Here is an 18,959-nt window from a genome sequence, read left to right as displayed (position 1 = left end):
TATTTTCCCATAATTACCAAAGACTTGTTCCCAACAATGTTATAAAACCTAGAATAACATAAAACATCACCTTCTTTCACATTTCTTACACTTTAAATGGTTGAAGTGTCTTTAGTGACAGCACAACACATGCCAACCAAACCTTCTGGGTGAGAGTTACCTTTTTACAAAGCAAGTGTTAAGAATTACTAAGCAATGTTTTAAACACATTAATTGCAGAGGGGTGGGAGGGAAGGAGAGACATATGGGTTAGCTTGTTGCTAATGTTCTAATCCCCACCCAGAAAAGAGAGACACTTCTTTCAGGGAATATAGGTAAAGCAGCAGCGGTAGAAGTATGAGATCTCACACAGTAACACCCAGGCTTGATAATGACAAAAGACACAAGTTGTTTAACAAAATTAGTAATGGCTGGAGACAGGATTTGCCTACCTGAGGAAGAACAACTGCAGCATGAACTGAACCACTGAAAAGTTTCACCTCGTTGCTAAAGTCCGAATCAGCTGTTGTTACAACAAACAAGCACCTTGTGAAAGAGTTTCTCAAAGAGCATCCTTGCCTGTGACACCTGCCCTGTTTTCAGGCACACTCACCATCGGTGCACTGGGCCCTCCGAGGGGCTGCAGCTCATAGAGAGGCTGCCCAGTTTGGTCCACCAGGTGGGACTCCTCAGTGGAGTCAGGCTGTGGCTGGGGTGGCCGTGCAGGCGCAGCTGATGATGGAGAGCTGCCCGAGAGGCGTACTGCGATGGGCAAGGCTGTGGGAGAGTCGCTCTGTCCAAAGAATGGATCCCTGGAATCCATGCAGGTTAGATGCTTTCACAGAGGAAAAACAGTAAAATGTACTTTAATCTTGAGTAGCAATTTCTATTAAAGAAAAAAAAAAAGAAAGAAAGAAAGAAAGAAAGAAAAGAACATTTAAAACCAGTGTGCTGTACTGTATATTTGGAGGGAGCTCTCGTCCTTCTGATCAAGAAGTTACCAGGTAATACTACACTTCTATTTTTGTTTTCCATTTCCCTGATGAAAATGTATTCATATTTCTGCTTCCTAGAACAAACTCTCTCTATTAAGGGGAAAGAAAATCCCTTGTGCCCAAAATCTGTTTCCTAAAAGCATCTTGAATCTATCCAGAATGAGAGAACTTATACCAAGAACAAAACTGTCAAATATCTACCAACTTGATTTGACTCCAAAAGAAATCCTAGATACTACACCACTTGGCCTTTAGATATACGTATTTAGCTATGAAGACAAAAATTCCCATAAGCCTTGTTAATTCTTTACCACAGAAGAAACATAAGCAAGTCAAACCCTCCAATTCAAGCCCAAGAATTACATAGCGCAAGACCCAGGATCAGATTTTGCATGTCTCAAAAGCTAAGTACTCAGAGCTTATTCTCACCAAGCTTGCAGAATCAAGGTCTTACAGCACATCCCATTTTGATTAAATTTAAACTTTCAGCACAAATGTCTTGTTGAAATTCTGACAAGACAAATATTGAACATGTAAAAATAACTGCAAATAGGCAGCCCACATGTATAATATCATGACAGGCTGTCATTTGGCCAATGCAAATGACATTTGCATGCTGTTTGTGGTATCTCTTGCAGCAATCACACAATCAACTCTGACATTTCTGCTACAAAAATTTGTAAACTGTAAATCCAAAGAGTGGGGAAGAATGTTTCTAAATTTAACACTGAAGTCAGACCTGAGCCAAATAACCTCAAAAATCCTGCAAGAATAAATCTTCTGTGCTAAAACTGTCTATTGTAAACTCCACCAGAAAAGCAGCAAAAAATAAATCGCACTAGTTGTGTTAAAGACACTGTGCAGACACCATAAGCATGCTACTGAATCACTACCTGAATCATATTTTCTCTTAGCTGAAGTAATCTGCAGAACATTTATGCACAGAAATCTCTCTGACTAGAAGTATCTGGCAATGTTTGATAATAAATACATTAAACACTCCCCTTCCCCAATACCTACACAGACATCCTGTGTCTGGATTATTTGCCATTTGGTCACTAAGCAATTTGACCCGATTTTCAATTCATTACTCCCCTCTGTCATGCAGCCATCTTGAAGTAAATTACATTTGTTTTAAAGGGTTATAAAACAACATATAATGAAATGAAATTACTATTGTTAGCCTACAGCAGGAAGCTTTGGGAGGAAAACCCAGCAGATTCTGAACCCCTTTTACTCCAAGGCATGTCATCAAGTATTCTTTTATTAAAGAATTTTTCTAACACAATAAAACATATATTTCTTCAGCACTGTAACAGGTTCTATTAATACAATTACTAAAGGTTGACATTACATGTAACATCTGGATATTCATCAGTTCAAAAGTGAATGGCATAAGAACCCAAGGGAAGGAACTTTTGTACTTCTTAAAAGACACAATGTATTACTATAAAGGCAGGGAAAAACCACTTGGATGAAATAACATACTGCAAATGCATTAGAGAGAATGTACAGAAAGCATCTACAAAGACAGGGCATTCATTCCTCACCTGAAAAACCTGACCATTTGTTTCTGACTCTCCTGTACCATTACAGTTGCCTATGAACAAATCATTAGATCCTTCCATAGCAATGTTATGGTCAGCTTCATTTTCTTCCATTACAAGATGACCTGAAAAAGTTACAAAAGTTTATTTCAGCCTTCTGTATTTTAGTCTCAACCAAGACATTGCTGCAGGTTTTTCTTTTGTCTTACAAATTTAGTCTTACAAGTTCTAACACCGGTGCAAGCTAACAGCAAAGCCCTCAAGAAATCCCTGCCCGTTTATCACTTTACTACTCACTGCAGAAAAATTTCGGTGTGTTGCTCTAGGAGTATAGTTTAGCCTCTTGTATAAGAGTTTGCTAGACTTGTCGTTACACACACAGATACAAACCACACATACACATTCATGATTTAACCTAAATATGTCCACAAGCGCTCAACAACTGTACACATCTAGAAAACACTCAATATTTAAACATATGCCAGCACTGCTTTACAAAAATATTAGTCATCTACTTCCATAATCAACAGGACTTGTGTTACCCAAATCTGTCATGCAGCCACCTTGCAATAGATTACATTTGTTTTAAAGGGTTATAAAACAACATACATATGAAATGAAATTACTATTGTTAGCCTACAGCAGTAAGCTTTGGGCAGGAAAAATGCCAGATATCCTAAGTAAAACTTGGCATTCATCCCGTGATGAAAGACAAAAAGAGAGCTCCTGGCACTTTGGAGATCTACCTCCTGTCCCAAAGAAATCTACTTCAAGGAGCTCAGCTGCCCACCATAAACCATCAAGCAAACAGAGAATATTGGACAGTGAACTGCTACATCCACAGGACACCCAAACAGTATACCCCTTTAAGGGGTGACCAATCCCAAATATTCTCAAGCAATGAGACAAAAATGACAAATTAACTTGGCCTCCATGTTACTAGAGTACATATATACTAGACTACACGCATAATATGCCAAACTGAATAAAAGAAAACTTAATTCCTGCAGTTTGGGGTGAAGGAGGGGGAAAGGTGTTCAGGATTTTTCCCTTAGTAGTTATTTTAAAGACAGGCAGCATTATATTAGAACGTGACTCCTACCAGCTTTATCTTCTTCACTACACCACATAGACGGTCCTGAAATGGACCTTCTTGGCTGTGCTATTTTAACTGTTTACAGCTTTAGGAAGGTGAATGTAAAAGGCTAGAAAGTCACTTGAAAGAACTGTACAACCCTTGAAGGACAAATTTATCTTGCTTTGCAAAGATATGAAGGACCACAGGCACAGTAAATCTACATCTCCTTGGCTTTTGAAGCTGAATAAAGCATCCTGCTGATACAAACAACATTGAGAAGTTAAGCTGCTCATATGCTCAATATACTAAATACTTTAATCTAAAGCAGATTTATTTTTCCATTCAATTTTCAAGTGATGACACTCCAAAACCAAGTTCCAAATGAAGTTTCCTCATGTTCACCAAATATATTATAGCTTTGGATCTGAGAACAATTCGAGATGTTTCAGTTAAAATGTCTGAAGCATGTTAGCAGCATATGAAAATAAGACACAAACTAGATTTCATCATCACTCAACCATTTTCCCTCAGTTAAAAGATGTCAAGAAGATATGTCAGTTTTGCCAAAGCAGCACATTTAGTTCTCCAAGATAAACTGAAGAGGTTTGTTCCAGAGATACCGATGGCATGTACCCTGAGCATGCTGGAATCTGGCTACAGAACATAAGGATGGTTGTACTGGGACAGACCAACAGCCCAATATCCTGTATCTAACACTGGTTAATGATAAAGCTCAGGGGAAAGATTACACCAGTAGGGCAAATATACAGTGATATTTATCCAGCTTCCTCTTACAAGCAGCCCAGAAATAGCTGAAGTTTTACCTTTGTGTTAAAAAAAATCCCCATGGTACATTTTTGCCTGTGATGTTGCCTAACCACTGCTCTAACCCAGACACACACATCACCCTGCACAACGAACTCCATGGTTTAACAATCAAGGTTTCATTAACTTTAGTGCTGTGCAACCCCAAACAAGAAGCTAATTTTTTTGTCTTAAAGAAATATACTTTTACAGATACTTAAAAGTAAATACATAGGTAATTAATTTAATAGTCATATAAATATTGCTAACAGATTCCCCAAACAAGACAGTTAAATTCAGCGTACATAAATACATGTGGATATTTTGTCATGAATAAGTAAATTACATACATGCAAGTACCTCTTCTTTTCATATACACTTTACATCAGCACCACAAATATTTCCAGTGTAACACCAGCATATCCCACGTTTAACAACGGGCTGAAGGGAAATACGGGAGTTTAATATTAGTGTAGCACATAGCTGTACCCTGAGAGCACACATCAAACAGACAGCTCTCTATGCCTCAGCTTTAGCCTTAACCCAAACCACTCTACAGGCTGCCCTCCATGAAGTCAACCACTCCAAGGCAGTTTCCAACCCAATTACCAAATTTTAATGCCATAGCACCACTTCCTTTGCTCTGCCTCCATTTGGGAAGCGCTCTGCTCAAAATAAGGGGAAAACTATAGCTATTGCTATCCTTGGTTTAACTCTACAAAGAGAGTTAAGTAACCACAGGCAAATAGAATTAACCATCATGAGAATTTTATGCAGGATCTTCAAGACAGCAAACACGGAGTGCAATCTAGCCTACAATTACCATCTGTGGTTCAATTCCACAGACAAACGCGCTGGTAGTTCCAGATCATTTAGCAAAACACAGAAGGCAGTAAGATCTCCATTTATTTAGCCATCAAGGACTGCCATGCTAACACAGCTGTCAAAGCCAGGGGCATCTCTTGCATTCACTAGGTCCTCACTGGCTTGGTATCCACAGACACAACCTGTATAACATCCGGAACCGTAAACAGGAGCAGGATTTCCATGCTCACTCTGAGGTGAACAGTTGCAATCTCCTCTCCAGTCCAGAAGCCCTCATACTGATTCTCAATATATAAACTTTTAAAGACACCAACAGACAAGTTAAACTAACATTGCTTTAAAATCCTATTACTGACCAGTCACGCCTCTGCTCTGCCTTAAGGCAAAGTATTTGATCTATGTTTTCTTACCTACAATCCTTTACTGTATGTTATACCTATACCTACCAAGTACAAGCAGTGGTCCCTAAAAATACACCAGTTCTAGACTGACATAATTGTAAGGCCTCATATGAATGCTTGCTTCTACCTTCCCTCAGTCATGGGGCCTCCTTGTAAAGTCCAGATGCATCCAGATCCCAGAGGATGCAGCCTTTCAAAATGACAGAATTATTTTAACACCAAGTCAACATTGCAAGATTTTAGCAATAAGAAGAAACCTAAACTGTAAAAACCAGGTAAGTCCATTATGATAGTAAGTGCGTACTACCTAGGAATACCTGTCCGGGCAGGAAGGAGGCAATTCTCTTAACAGTTTTCAAGCTTCAAGTCTTCAACGAATACCCATTAAAACCAAAATTAAATCAAAGCCTGACAGTGCAAGTTCATGCTTTCAGCGGTTCTGACAGTAATATTCCCCATTCTGTTTTTTATTTATACTTTTTGACAAGAAATATGTACAGTATAATGCCTCACCAACAATCTTTTTTGGGATTTCCATTAAATGTTTAGAGGTTTTATGTAATGATTTAAGATAACTGCATTGCTCACAACAATTAAACACTCTCTCTGAAAAAGCTGCCTCTGATGACATATCTCTACCATCAATACGAAGGGCATAGATTACAGTAAAACATAACAGGGAGGAAATCAGGGCACAGTAATACCCTCAAGTAAACAACTTAGAATTAGCTTTATATTGACTTGTACCAGGTTTGAGATTTAGCTTCTCCCTGTCAGAGAAGAGCAGGCAGATACTGTTAAGAATGCACAGAAGATCTGGGCACTCCTACCTAAAAGGTTTCCCCAGTTGTTTTTGTGCAGTTAACAGAAGTACCTGGAAAACACACCTGTGTCAATTATGCTCACCATGTTAGACCTTTTAATTACATTTAAGAAAGAGACGAGGTTTCAGAGTCTCCCAAAACACCTGCCTGCTCCAACAAGCTGCCCTAACCGGAGTCACCGCACAGGGAAAGCTCAATTGAGAGGCCACAAGCAACTATTAGAAAGGCAGAGGAAAAGCGTACCTATAAACCAAGCACGCAGCACATACACAAACAGCCTTCTCCCGAAAAACCCAATTCCCTCAGAGCTTCTTTTAAAGCCCACTGACGCGCCACTTCACATGCGAAGAAACACAACCTACACCCAGACCACACCAGCAGCACCGAACGCTCCCACTCCCGGCTGCAGCGATGCCGCAGAGAACCGCTCACCGCCACGGCCACAGAGCCGGTACGGCGGGCTGGGCTCGGCTGCCCCGCACCGCGCCGCAGGGTCCCCCCTCCAGCGGCGTGCGACTGCCTCAGGGAAAGCGCCCCCCAGCCTCCTGAGAGGAGCGGGGGGCGCCCCACACCCTCACCCCCCTCCCTCCCACACCACAGCTCCCCACACCGCCGCCGCCGCCGCCGCCGCCGCCGCCGCCGCCGCCGCCGCCACCACCACCACCACCACCACCACCACCGCCGCCGCCGCCGCCGCCGCCGCCGCCGCCGCCGCCGCCCGAAAGGGAGACCACGGCCCAAGCCCCGTCGGTGCCGCGGGCTCCGCGGGGAGCACCCACCAGGAGCGTAGCCAACCTCACCTCAGCTCCGGCGGGCACCGCCATCCACCGCGCACGCGCGCTCTCCAGGCGGGAGGGAGGCGGGGGCGCGCGGGGGGCGCCGGGAAGGGGCCGCGCGGGGCATGCTGGGTGCTGTAGTCTCCGCCGCCACCCGCCGCCTCGCAGCTCGCTGTGCGCACAGCCGGCGGCGGCAGCGGCCGCACTGCGGGGCCGGGCCCGCCGGGGCGGGGGAAGGGGCACTCGGCGGGGCCGGAGCGCGGCCGGCGGGCGGGAGGGAGGCGGTGCCCCGGGGGCGGGCGGGGCTAATCGCGGCACGTGGTCGGCGGCATCAGCATCATGGCGCAGCTCACGGCGCGGTTCCGCACCGAGAACCGCAGGTGAGCGGGCAGGCGCCCGCCCGCCCGGCGCTGGGGGGGGTCTGTGTGGTGGGTTCGAGGTGGGGGTAACGCAGAGGCGGTAACGGCGCTGTGTGCCCGCAGGTACACGGTGGAGGATGTGCCCTTCTCGGTGCCTGCGGCCTCCGAGACCACCGACCTCAGCCAGCTCATCAACAAGCTGCTGGCGGCCGGCAACGGTAGGTACCGGGACCGGGTCTGGCGGCTGCTGCTCCCAGGCGGGAGCTCGGAGCAGCCCGCAGCGGGCACCGGCGCTTCTTGCAGGGCTGCTCTGCCAAGGGGTGCCAAGTTCCACTTAGTGCCCGCGTTCCTGACCGCACGCCCCGGGTGCGGGCACAGGCTGCGGCTTTGCCGCAATCCGCCCCGCGGCCCTATGCACCTAGAGAGTCGGATTCATGCTGGGGCTGAGCTTGAGCCGTTCTAGTGCATGGGGCTGCAAGCGAGACGGCTCGGGGCAGGCCGGGCCAAGGAAACGTGCTGCCAAAGTCAGAAGCAGCACCGTGGTACCCGGAGGCCCCTCAGCCCGAGTTGCTCCTGCCCTTCAGTTCTGGTCTGGCTATCCGGAGTAAGGCAGGCTTTGAACTTGATCTGAAACTCATCGGATACCAGTGCTGGTGGGCAGTGCTGGGAGAAAGGCTGGAGTAGTGTTTGCCCAGCACCACAGACCAAGCTGCCCCAGCAGATGGGAATTCTCCCAAACCTGGCAAAACTAATGAAAGAAACCAAAGGTTTGGTTGTTAGGAAAGCCTTTGAGGAGAGCTCCACCATTCTGTCAATGCCAGCTTACATGGGCCTGGCTGACTTGAAAGATTTTCCGGGGAAAGACACCTATGTTAAAAAGTCCCATTTTCTACAAGAAACTAGACTAACTGTATCTCAAACTGCTGAAATTTCTGCAAGTTGCTTTTAACTCATGAGATTGCAAACAACCTGGAAAACTAGTGCACAAAGCTGTGGTTTTGTTGAAATATGGGGCCTTTGTCAATTGTGCCATTACAGAGGGAGAAATATGGTCTGAAATTTCTTAGTATTTACCTATCGCTGCCTCAAATACAAGGCTATAGCTAGCAGGGATAAAGATGTGAGCTAGCGCTGGCAAGCTCCATACAGAACAGTGGTGAAGCACCGCTGTGGTTTGATTAGCTACAGAGAAAAGGATTTAAAAAGTGATGCTGTTCTTGGTGGCGTCCAGTAAGTGCTGACACCTGAACATGGATGTTTCCTAATTTGTTTCAGCGGATCACAAATATGTGGAATTCGACTTCCTCATCAATGGGCAGTTCTTGCGAATGCCACTGGTTACGCACATGGAAATGGAAAATATCTCCACAGTAAGTCATACTCAGCTTCTCCCTGTCTTGGACAATAGAACAGACTTGGCCAGTTTACTTCAGTCTGATTTAGGTATTACACTGTCATCCTGACTAGCTAGAGTTCCTTGCTCAGTTTTATTTCTTTTATGACTTTCCCTGTATTTTTAAATCCATGCTGGACTGCAAAGTGATTAGAGAGTATGAGCAGTGCAAGGAACATAATTATCCAACCTGTTGTGTGTATACAGTTCAGAGGGGAAATTCTTTTCTTATTCAGTTCATCATTAATGTATTTTTGTCTCCTATTCTGTTAGTTACATTGGAGGATAATGAGGGAGGTTAATATTACCTTTAGGAAATATTATGAAATATTTTAGGCACCAGTTTTATGTGGGTAAATACAGAAGAGGAGGAACCTGGGAAGAGAAATTACTTGCTTTTGCTTCCAGCTTGCTAATAATAGTGATTTGATAAAAAAACAGAAAATAATATAGTTTAGACACTTTTTTCTAAAGACTGTAACTCCACTAATGAGGCAAAGGACTTGGATACCAAGATCTTTGCCCAATAAGCTTGCATATTTGCACCATGTTAGAGTTAAACATTGCTGCTATTGATTAAAAAAAATAAACCCACACTAAATAAGTATATTTTGTCTGTGAGCACAGGAAGAAGTGGTGGAAATAGAGTATGTGGAGAAATACATGGCCCCTCAGCCAGAGGAATGCATCTTCCACGATGACTGGATCAGTTCAGTTCAAGCCACTGAAGAATGGTACTGCACTTAAGCGCATTCAAAGTTTTGTCTTGCTTATTCCTGTTGCGTGCATAGGACACCGTGGTGTCAAATGGAGCAGTATTCTGTCTCTTTAATATCCTTTCTCACCCCCTCTTTGCTCTGTTTTTGTTTTGTTTTAACCTGTGAAGTCAGTCAGCTACTTGCTTTGGTACGCAGTTCAGTTTTAATGCCTTATGCTGACAGTGACTTTAATACAAGTAGAAAACAGCTAGTCACCGAACATGAGATACTGTTAATACAAATCCTGTTTGCTATCCTTTCATTTGAAAGGACAGCAAGAATTCCTTAGCTTTCTTTCTAGCTTAAACCCTTGACTTCAAATGTGACATTAATTTGCAACAAATATAATAGCGTGCATTTATACAGAGCTTTTCTTTAAAAAAAAAAAAAACAGACACCATAATTGTCCTTTTTTACTGTATTTTCACATTCATTTTCCAATCAACTAGACAGTGTTCCTATATTAAGTAATGGTTTGAAAATGTTTTGATATCCTCTAGTAACACACCACGAACAACAAACTATCTTTTATTTCAAATTACATAAGTGATCTTAAGTCTAAGCAGTTATTATGCTATTATTTTTTAAGTTTCTGATTGAGGGGTTTTTGTTTGGGGTTTGGTTTTGATTTTTTTTCCATGAAAACATTGTTAAAGACAATAATGTTTCAAATTCTGTAGGATATTAACTGGCTGCTACGATCAGACTGCTCGAATCTGGTCTTTGGAAGGAAAGTCCATCATGACAATAGCTGGGCATACAGAAGTAGTGAAGGATGTGGCATGGGTGAAGCAAGGTCAGTATATATACATTAGGGGAGTAGTAATAGTTTGATTTATTGAGGGAGAAATGTCAGCATTCCTCAACCATGGATATTTAATTATGTAAATGCTACAATTATTTCTGTGTGTCAATGGTGGTAGAAGTTAAGTCATGATGTAAAACAGTCCTTTAACAGTAATGAGTACCGTTAAACATATACATTGTCTATCCATCTTGCAGACATCATTAGCAAATATTGGTATGTATATTTATGTTAATTGTACTTGCAGGGTAACATGATGTAAACAGAGATATGTATGAGTTTCTGTCTATCTGCTGTTTCTTCTTTGGCTAGAATAATTGCATATAAACTATAAAGACTTTGGAAAACTGAATTGGGTGCGAGCATGACTTTTTTTTCTTCCTCAGATAGTTTATCGTGCCTGTTGCTCAGTGCTTCTATGGACCAAACTGTGCTGCTGTGGGAGTGGAACGTGGAGAAAAACAAAGTGAAAGCCCTTCACTGCTGCAGGGGACACGCTGGGAGTGTAGACTCTATAGCTGTTGATTGCACGAGAACTAAAGTGAGTGGCTCCTGGAAAGAAACCTTTGTCTTCTGGGATGTTAACAGCTTGTATCTCAAAAACCCATCTTTTTGTCCCTGCACAGGGACAAAAGTCGTCATGTTGTTTTTGTACTAGTTGTCGTGTAGTTATGACTGACACATTGATTTCTAGTCTTGTTATGAATGGTGGTTATTGAGGATTACAAGCGCTACATCAATGCTAGGTCATCTTTTCAGCGATGTGCTTAACCTCTAATATCATGAAAAGCTGAAGGTGAGGGACTTCAGAGAGCACAAGCCATTATACTACTGCTTTTGACTTCTGTGAGTGAATTCAAATGTTGAAGTAAATCTTACTTTTAACACATGTGAATTTTATGTTATAATGAAGTATTTTCAAATTTGACCTAAATTTTCACAGTCGGTTTGGTGGGGAAAAACATTCCCAGGCTAGTACTCAGAAAAAGCAGGTAGTAGAAGAGGTTCTTTCCCTTTATCAAGGAATTCAGCAAGTTAAGAGCATGCATGCCAGAGGTGGAGTTATTGCTCCCAGCTTGACTCACTATCAGATAGGTTAAAATAAAACCTTTTGGTGCTGAAGGAAATGAAAACTTTTTTGTTTGTTTAAAACATATGTTTCCTGCCAAGGGGGAAAAAAGAATGATTTGGTCAATGGCAAACACTTGGGGTTTTTTTTGAGGAGCTCTGCACTGTTCTTTATGTGTTACAGCCCCTGGGTTAATTTTTGAAGCAGGAAGTGTATTTAGTACGGTTTACAAGGTCTGTCTAGGTCAACTTTTAAAAAATGCTTTCTTTCATACAGTTCTGCAGTGGATCCTGGGATAAGATGTTAAAGATCTGGTCTGCAGGTAAGATAAGCATAAGATGGGATTCTTGGCTCTTAAAAAAACCCCAAACCTATACTTAAAACAACCTGAAAGAGGGATATCCATTTCCTTCTTTAAGAAAAGTGGAGTCTGTAATATTAAAAGCATGCTAGAACTTTTTTGGTAATACTATATACATCACTATACTAAGTAACTGTTCTGGTTGGTAACACAACTTCAGATATGGTTATCAACTGTGTGCTGATGTTTATTCAGAACAAAGTCCTTTTTCATTTATTTTTAATGGATTTATGTAAATGTGCAGGTTTGAGTATAGATTGCTTACACATCAAAAGTTTGTGGGTTATCATCCTGTTTATTATTGACACCATAACATGGAGGACAGTAAGATGACCAGGTCTTTTCTAGAAATGTAGACTAATCCTTTATCTGAATGCTTTCTTTCACTGTTCCAAGTCATATTCATTCAGTTTCAGAGTGTATATGTAGGTATTGTATCTAAAAGAAAGCCTGTATTATCACACACCTGACTTACTGGGTTAAGGAGGGCCTTAAAGATTCATTGCAACTTCATTTTAAAGCTGCATGACCTGGAGAGCATCACTTAATTTGTATTCATTTTACTCTCACTCCAAATGGAGGTAATACTGACCCCATCAGAGGTGTAAGGTTAAAATACTCGTGCATCATAGACAGGTAAACATGGACTGTAAAAATGGGGGTTTACTTAGTTACTTACATGGAAATGCAATTCTAAAACCTCTAGATCAAGTCTGACTGTCTTCTGTCACAGTACCTACAGATGAAGAGGATGAAATGGAAGAAGGAGCAAACAGACCACGGAAGAAGCAGAAAACTGAACAGCTGGGACTAACAAGGGTAGGTTTTGTCCAGAATTTTATTTTAGTGAGGTCCCTCAAAGTAATTTCTCTTTGTTGAAAGTGACTAAAGACTTCTGGTGATATGTTTCAGGCTGATCAAACACGTGTTTCTGTTTGTTGAATAGATTTTTTTAAGGATATTCAATCTAATCTCCTCTCACGTTTTAATCACAGACTCCCCTGGCAACTCTCTCAGGCCACACAGAAGCTGTCTCCTCTGTGCTGTGGATAGATGCTGAAGAAATTTGCAGCGCATCATGGGACCACACCATTAAACTCTGGGATGCTGAGACTGGAGATCTCAAATCAACCCTGGTGAGATCATGATACTTTATCTGCAGGTTCAGCTGAAGTCCAGCGCAAAGAGAACAGTTGTGCAAAGTAGTAGCTCCCCTCTTAGAGTTACTGTTTTCTTTTCTGATAGACAGGAAACAAAGTGTTTAATTCTGTCTCCTACTCACCACTGTGTCGACGCCTCGCATCCGGGAGCACTGACAGGCATATTAGACTATGGGATCCTCGCAGCAAAGGTGAGCTATAACATGCATGTTCTCAAAGTTGTTTTTTCAAAATCAGAACTTCTCCCTGTTGGGAGACATCTCACAAACTGTCCTCTGGTCCCTCTGCTTGAAACAAGTCATTTGGGGGCTTTGGTTGAATACAAAGTTAACGTTTATTTTCTGTAATCTGGTGCAAGACTTCGATTTCTAACCTGATAATTTAGAAAACTCAGCTTGGGATATTAGGGGTTTTTTTCCTAAATTGGTCAGACCATCATTAAACCGAAACAGTCACTTTGTTACAATATAGCGGTGACATGTCTGACAGGACTGCCGGTAACTTATGATTAAGCCTACCAGATATATTTCATGGACACATTTTCTTGTTTAGCTTCTATAAATCTATTAAAGTTTAACAGTATCATCTTCTTATATGTTAATAATGAAAGCATTTTTTTGTTTTGTTTGGGGTTTGTTTGGATTTTTTTTCCAAAAATCTTTGAAAAGAGTCTAGTGACAAGAAAATACACTTTGAGAGTTGTCTGGGTTTGTTGTCCCTGTCCTCTCCCCTGAACTTGTGTGGCTTTTGTTTTTGTTTGCCTTCTCTTTGATTTTTGAAGTTAGAATTACTGGTGGGAAAAAACTTACCTTGAACACAAACACGTTGCTGACTGCTTTTCTCACTGAAGTTTGATACATCTTAAAAGTGCTGGTTTCAACTGGCATCTACTGATGTCTTTTTTTCCTTCTGTTCAGATGGCTCCTTGGTTCTGCTGTCTCTGACATCTCACACAGGCTGGGTGACATCTGTGAAGTGGTCACCTACCCATGAGCATCAGCTGATCTCTGGTTCTCTTGACAACATTGTGAAGCTCTGGGACACAAGGAGGTAAAATAAACATGCGTTCTTTGCTGTTGAAAGGCATTCAAGTTTACAGGGTCTGTTAATGCAATGAAATAGCAAAAGCAGCCTGATACATTCATTGGAAACTTCTGTGGCAATTGTGAAAATCCTCTAGGTTTTAGGAGTCACAAGGGAGAAAAATACCTGTAGTCTACCCAAGGACGCATGGCTTAACATCTGGGAGGGCTGTATGGGACTTACCTGGCATCAACAGCAGCATTGAGTGACATGAGGAGGCAGCAACCATAACATTGCTACTAGGATTAGGAACAGCAGATGGTCTGCTAACCATTCCTCTATTTTAAGGAACAAAATACATTCTCTTTCTGAGGAATGTATTTTTGCTAAACAGTGTGAAGTTTCACTTGGTACTCTTTTTAGACCTTTCCTTACAAATTTCTAAGCAATGAAATAGTTTGCATTCAGAAGACATAAATGGCTCTTTTGGAAAATGGAAAATGCACACAGTCAAACAGTATTCACATGTGGAAGAAGGAAACTGTATAATAAACTGTTCCTGACAAGCAGATTGATTAAATTTCAGTTTCAAGTTTGCAAGCAGGTGAAAAATGTTGCTGCTTTTATCTCTGGGGATGTAGGAGAGGTTAATACTGATGTGATCAGCCCTGGAGAAAGCAGAGAAAACGTCACAGATGGCAGATAGCTGTACTCTTTGAAAGCATTTATAACTGCTAGTCCACATCTGTTTGATAGAATTTCTTCCAGGGACCAATTTTGTTTTCTGTAATTGCTCTTGTAGCTTCAAATGAGTGACTGTAAATACCTGTTTTTTACCAGTTGCAAAGCTCCTCTGTATGACTTGGCTGCTCATGAAGACAAGGTTTTGTGTGTGGACTGGACAGAAGGAGGGGTAAGAATCTGAAGAGCAAATTGCTCACTTTACATGCATGGTGGTTAGGAAGGGGGCTGAAAGGTCTGAACTATTTTTCCTTTTATGCTTAAAGATAGAAGAGAACAGGAAGTTTTAGTTGTGCTGTGGTTGATACTGGGTTGATAACTGGGTGTTACTGTCGTACGCACTGCAGCACTTCTCCATGCTACTGTGTAAAGGAGGAGGCTGGGAGTTTAAGATCTGTAGAATTAAGTGGGAGTTACACTGAATTCCAAACAAGGAGAGACATGAGAACAGCACCACACCTTGCTGAGAAAATACACGTTCCAAGGTACTGTTTGCTGCCATGGAGACTAAGGCAGCAGCAGGAACTGACAGCTGGGATATGGCAATGCACATAGAAGGGGGGAAACTACATAGCAAGCTGTTCTGCTACTTGTCATGGTACACACATGTACAAATGAGCAAAAAGCGTCTTGTTAATGTTCTAGTTTCTCATTGTGGCTCCTGTTCTCAGTTAAAGCTTTACAAATTTTCGTGCAAAACTTTACTTCTAATTTTAGGAGGAGGGTAAGGGACAAAGTTGCTTCTGCACTTTGAATCTGGGTTTTAGTCATACATTAGTAGTTCATTTTCATTATTTCTTTTTGTCTTCAAAGGAAAGAAAACCAGTCCTCAACTTGTGTGTAGGTATTTTGCTTAGTTCTGCTATTAATCACAGTTTTCTTTTCCCCTCATCAGTTGCTGTTGAGTGGAGGTGCAGACAACAAACTGTATTGCTACAGATACCCAACTACAGCCTCTGATGTTGGAGCATGAAGGTCAACAGCCAGAAGACTTAAAAAAAGTTGAAAAGATTTTTGCAGCAGTTGTTCTTTCTGAAGAAAGGAGCTTTTTGTTGCTCAGAGCTCTGCTGTTCTTGGTTTTATTCTTGATAACCTATATCCATATTTATCACAGAAAAATGGCCCCAAGCAGTTACAAATGTGATTAGCGTGAAACAAAGCAAAGAGTATTTCCTTCCTTTTTGATAGCTATTTGTATAGCCCTTTTAATACAGAGTAAACTGCTCCTGATACTTACAAAAAATTACTCATTAGATTAAATTATTTTTTTTTTTTTTTTAGTTTACCTTCTTTCCCCTGGAAAAAACAATAAAGCTTTTATCTACAGTTCATTCTTAGTGCCTCACTTCAGATAAAAGTCAGAATTAGCTCTCCTTTCACTACACCTGTTAGCAGTTCTTATGATTAGGTCCTTAACCGACAATCCCAGATTTCTTTCTTGGATGAAAACTTAGTATGTTTGCAGTGCAAATGGTATGATATAAAGGAACTTGACAGATTTCCTGGCAGATGAAATAGTCCTTTTTTGTTGCTCATAAGTTAGGGCTGTACATTTTTATATGTATAGAAACAAATGGAGGATCACACAGAGAAGGCAGAAGAAAAAATAATTTGTTCATAGAAAGAATGGATACAAAAAGTTGCAATAGTTTTTAGGTTGATAGAGGGTAAGAACTATCCAGACATGCTCATTTTCTCTGCTGGTGGGCTTGCTTTTAATTCAGCATTTAAATGAAAAAAGCTCTTAACTGCAGTTTGTTAGATGTCATGTGTGTGATGTTAAACCAGCTTATATGTGTGTTTAACTGTGGAAGCCAAAGCTTTCAATAAGTGTAAGACCTGTACAGCACAATCAAGTCAAATGCAATTTGCAGAGTTAATTTTTCTTGGAAAGAGTCAAAACTCTGACCACCATGGACAGGGTTCAGAGTAAGCAGCTTAGGAAATACCAGAACAGCAAATGTATGGAGAACACAGCAAGCATACAGTGGAATGATCTCTGATCCCTTGGCTCTGCATGTAATGTACAGCAACTAAGACTAACCTTTATTTACAAATGCTGCTTGCAACGTATTAGTTGTCTTACCATCATTTTATTATCCAGGTGCATGTTCTTAGTATGTGCTTCATCCTTTCTAAAGCAATAAACACTGAATAGTGAATATACCTTAACATAGAAATTAGTTATTTTGTTTTCTTAAACTTTATTCCTTTAAATCATTGCTTTCTATTTACTCCACAAACTGGAACTTGCAAATATGGTGTGAATAACTTCTGTTTTGTAAACCTATCAAAAACACAGTGCATTTTTTGAGCATGAATTTAGTATGTGCTAGAATGTGCAGCATTCCTTCTTCCCCGCCCTTAGAGATTTGTGTAATTTCACAGGCTCATTTGTGGATACACCAGTCTGTTCTAGCAATCATTGGCCTAATGTTCATAAAAGTTTAAAAATCTAATAATTTTGTAGTGTGAAAACAGAAGAGACTAATAGGCTCTTTAGGTAATCCTTAATCCAATATGCCTGACTTTTGGAGGTCTTAGCCAAGTGAAGTTTGGAGATATTTTTAGTGGAAGGCAAGGAAGGAAGTTTGGAAACTAGCGTGCTTCATTTCAAGATTCCCAGTGACTACTTAATGTAAAGTCTTGAGCTATTTTGTGTACTATATGAAACATCCATTTTATTGCAGTTTTTCTTTCAGATACATTATGCTTGAGCATAGCTTTTAGAGTTACTGTGGTATTTTATAGTCAGATAGCTGTGAAGCATCTCCAGCCAATTTAGTTGATAAAGTAAGTAGGTTCTCTTCCATGCATATGCCTAAAGGTAACCTTAATATGGTCTTCTTGCCTTTTCAGAAAGACTTAAAAAATAGTTTTACAAAAGGTCATGTCACTTGGACTGTCAGCTTAGCTTAGAAAGGTTAGTATTATTTAGGCCTACGAAACCGCAGCTGGCATTAATGGTTTCAGTTTTAAACCCTGAATCCCTTAGATCTACTACACTAGTCACCCGTAGTAACTACACAGAGTGTAACCAGAAAGGTTTTGGTAGACCACAGTTCAGAAGCAGGAGGGTTTTTACACCCTCCTCTCACTCTGGGTTCTCTTATTTGGAAAAGTACTGTGTCAGACACAGAAAGAAGCGACTAAGTAAACTATATTGACATTATGAAGCAATACCAGCATAAGTACAACATATTTTTGGAATGCATCCATGTTATCTCTGTCTACAAGTTATCCTAGAACCCACAGAAATACTTTTTACATTTGGCTGACTGACAGTTCTTGGGAAAATCTGTAATCTCAATTCAAACATTTTAATAAGAATATTTGTTTTCCTCCAAACATGCAGTTCTTTCCTTTAAAGTAATGATGTGAAATTAGAGTGGCTAGCATAAGTTGATTTTAGAATTGCAAAAGAACTGAGTCAAAAGCAAATTTAGTCTTCCAGAACTAGGGTGCTGATGGTGATTCTACTCACAAAAATACTTCCCCCCCCAAAAAACCTCACCACCATTTCTGCATATTATTAATGCCTTGGTAGCATAATATAGAACAGTAAAGAACTTATATGTACTAATGGTTAGTTTTCCTTAAACATCAAAATGATGCTACAAGTGAGGGGAACAAAGACAATAGCCAACTACTGCACACTTCTTTTTTGTATCAATGGGGATGGAGGGCAGCTGGGTTTGGTTTTGAGAGGTTGTGCAATACATTGTTCTGTTTCATCTTTTCATTCTGCACTGACACCTGGCATGAACCGTTAGCTTCACTAGCACACATATGCTGCCTCTAAATATAGTTCAAACAATGTCATGCGTTAAGACATGCGTTAAAAGCGTTAAAGACGAGTGTTCACCTGCTTGGTCTGTAGTTCGGTGTCTCACTTGCGTTTTCTGTTCACGTGCTTTTCCCCACCTGGTTCTTTCAGCTTTCTTCTTGCTTTGAGACTTTCGTCCTTGCCTCTGGACGATTGCCATCGCTTTCCTACAGGCAGCCCTGGCAGAGCACTGATTTTCCTTTCTTGCTGGCATTTTGTTTAGTTTTTTAATCTT

General features: G+C 41.1%; 2 protein-coding genes across 8 annotated transcripts in view; one reads left to right on the top strand and one right to left on the bottom strand.

Annotated features, from left to right (window-relative positions):
* CARF (calcium responsive transcription factor) overlaps nucleotides 1–7,288 on the bottom strand; it is a 39,911-nt gene extending 32,623 nt beyond the window's left edge. The window contains exons 1-4 of one of the 7 annotated variants that reach the window (XM_030487415.1): nucleotides 6,504–6,522; nucleotides 2,525–2,646; nucleotides 593–814; nucleotides 432–486 (exon numbers count right to left, since the gene is read on the bottom strand). In XM_030487415.1, coding sequence (XP_030343275.1) covers nucleotides 432–486; nucleotides 593–814; nucleotides 2,525–2,635 — 388 coding nt within the window. In that variant the 5' untranslated portion in view covers nucleotides 2,636–2,646; nucleotides 6,504–6,522. Of the gene's footprint in view, nucleotides 1–431; nucleotides 487–592; nucleotides 866–2,524; nucleotides 2,647–4,763; nucleotides 5,317–6,503; nucleotides 6,523–7,253 lie in introns of those variants that run through there. The other 6 variants (XM_030487420.1, XM_030487418.1, XM_030487416.1 and 3 more) reach the window with 6 other exon arrangements.
* Nucleotides 7,289–7,385: 97 nt separating this feature from the next.
* WDR12 (WD repeat domain 12) lies at nucleotides 7,386–17,070 on the top strand. Its single transcript, XM_030488272.1, has 13 exons — nucleotides 7,386–7,609; nucleotides 7,712–7,806; nucleotides 8,864–8,958; nucleotides 9,609–9,715; nucleotides 10,420–10,535; nucleotides 10,931–11,085; nucleotides 11,890–11,935; nucleotides 12,708–12,793; nucleotides 12,970–13,110; nucleotides 13,220–13,325; nucleotides 14,052–14,184; nucleotides 14,998–15,070; nucleotides 15,794–17,070. Exons 1-13 carry the CDS (start codon nucleotides 7,569–7,571, stop codon nucleotides 15,869–15,871), a joined length of 1,272 nt encoding a protein of 423 aa, XP_030344132.1. The 5' UTR covers nucleotides 7,386–7,568; the 3' UTR covers nucleotides 15,872–17,070.
* Nucleotides 17,071–18,959: the final 1,889 nt, after the last annotated feature.

The sequence above is a fragment of the Strigops habroptila genome, chromosome 5 (genome assembly GCF_004027225.2).
Source record: "Strigops habroptila isolate Jane chromosome 5, bStrHab1.2.pri, whole genome shotgun sequence".
In the NCBI taxonomy this organism is placed as follows: Eukaryota; Metazoa; Chordata; class Aves; order Psittaciformes; family Psittacidae; genus Strigops; species Strigops habroptila.
The sequence above is the reverse complement of the archived record's forward strand: the minus strand, read 5'-3'. Positions and strand labels throughout refer to the sequence as shown.

Coding starts and splice junctions, on each gene's coding strand:
- WDR12 (XM_030488272.1), top strand. CDS start 7,569: ATGGCGCAGCTCACGGCGCGGTTCCGCACCGAGAACCGCAG. Junction 8,959..9,608: donor AAATGGAAAATATCTCCACA/GTAAGTCATACT, acceptor CTGTGAGCACAG/GAAGAAGTGGTGGAAATAGA. Junction 15,071..15,793: donor TGGACTGGACAGAAGGAGGG/GTAAGAATCTGA, acceptor TCCCCTCATCAG/TTGCTGTTGAGTGGAGGTGC.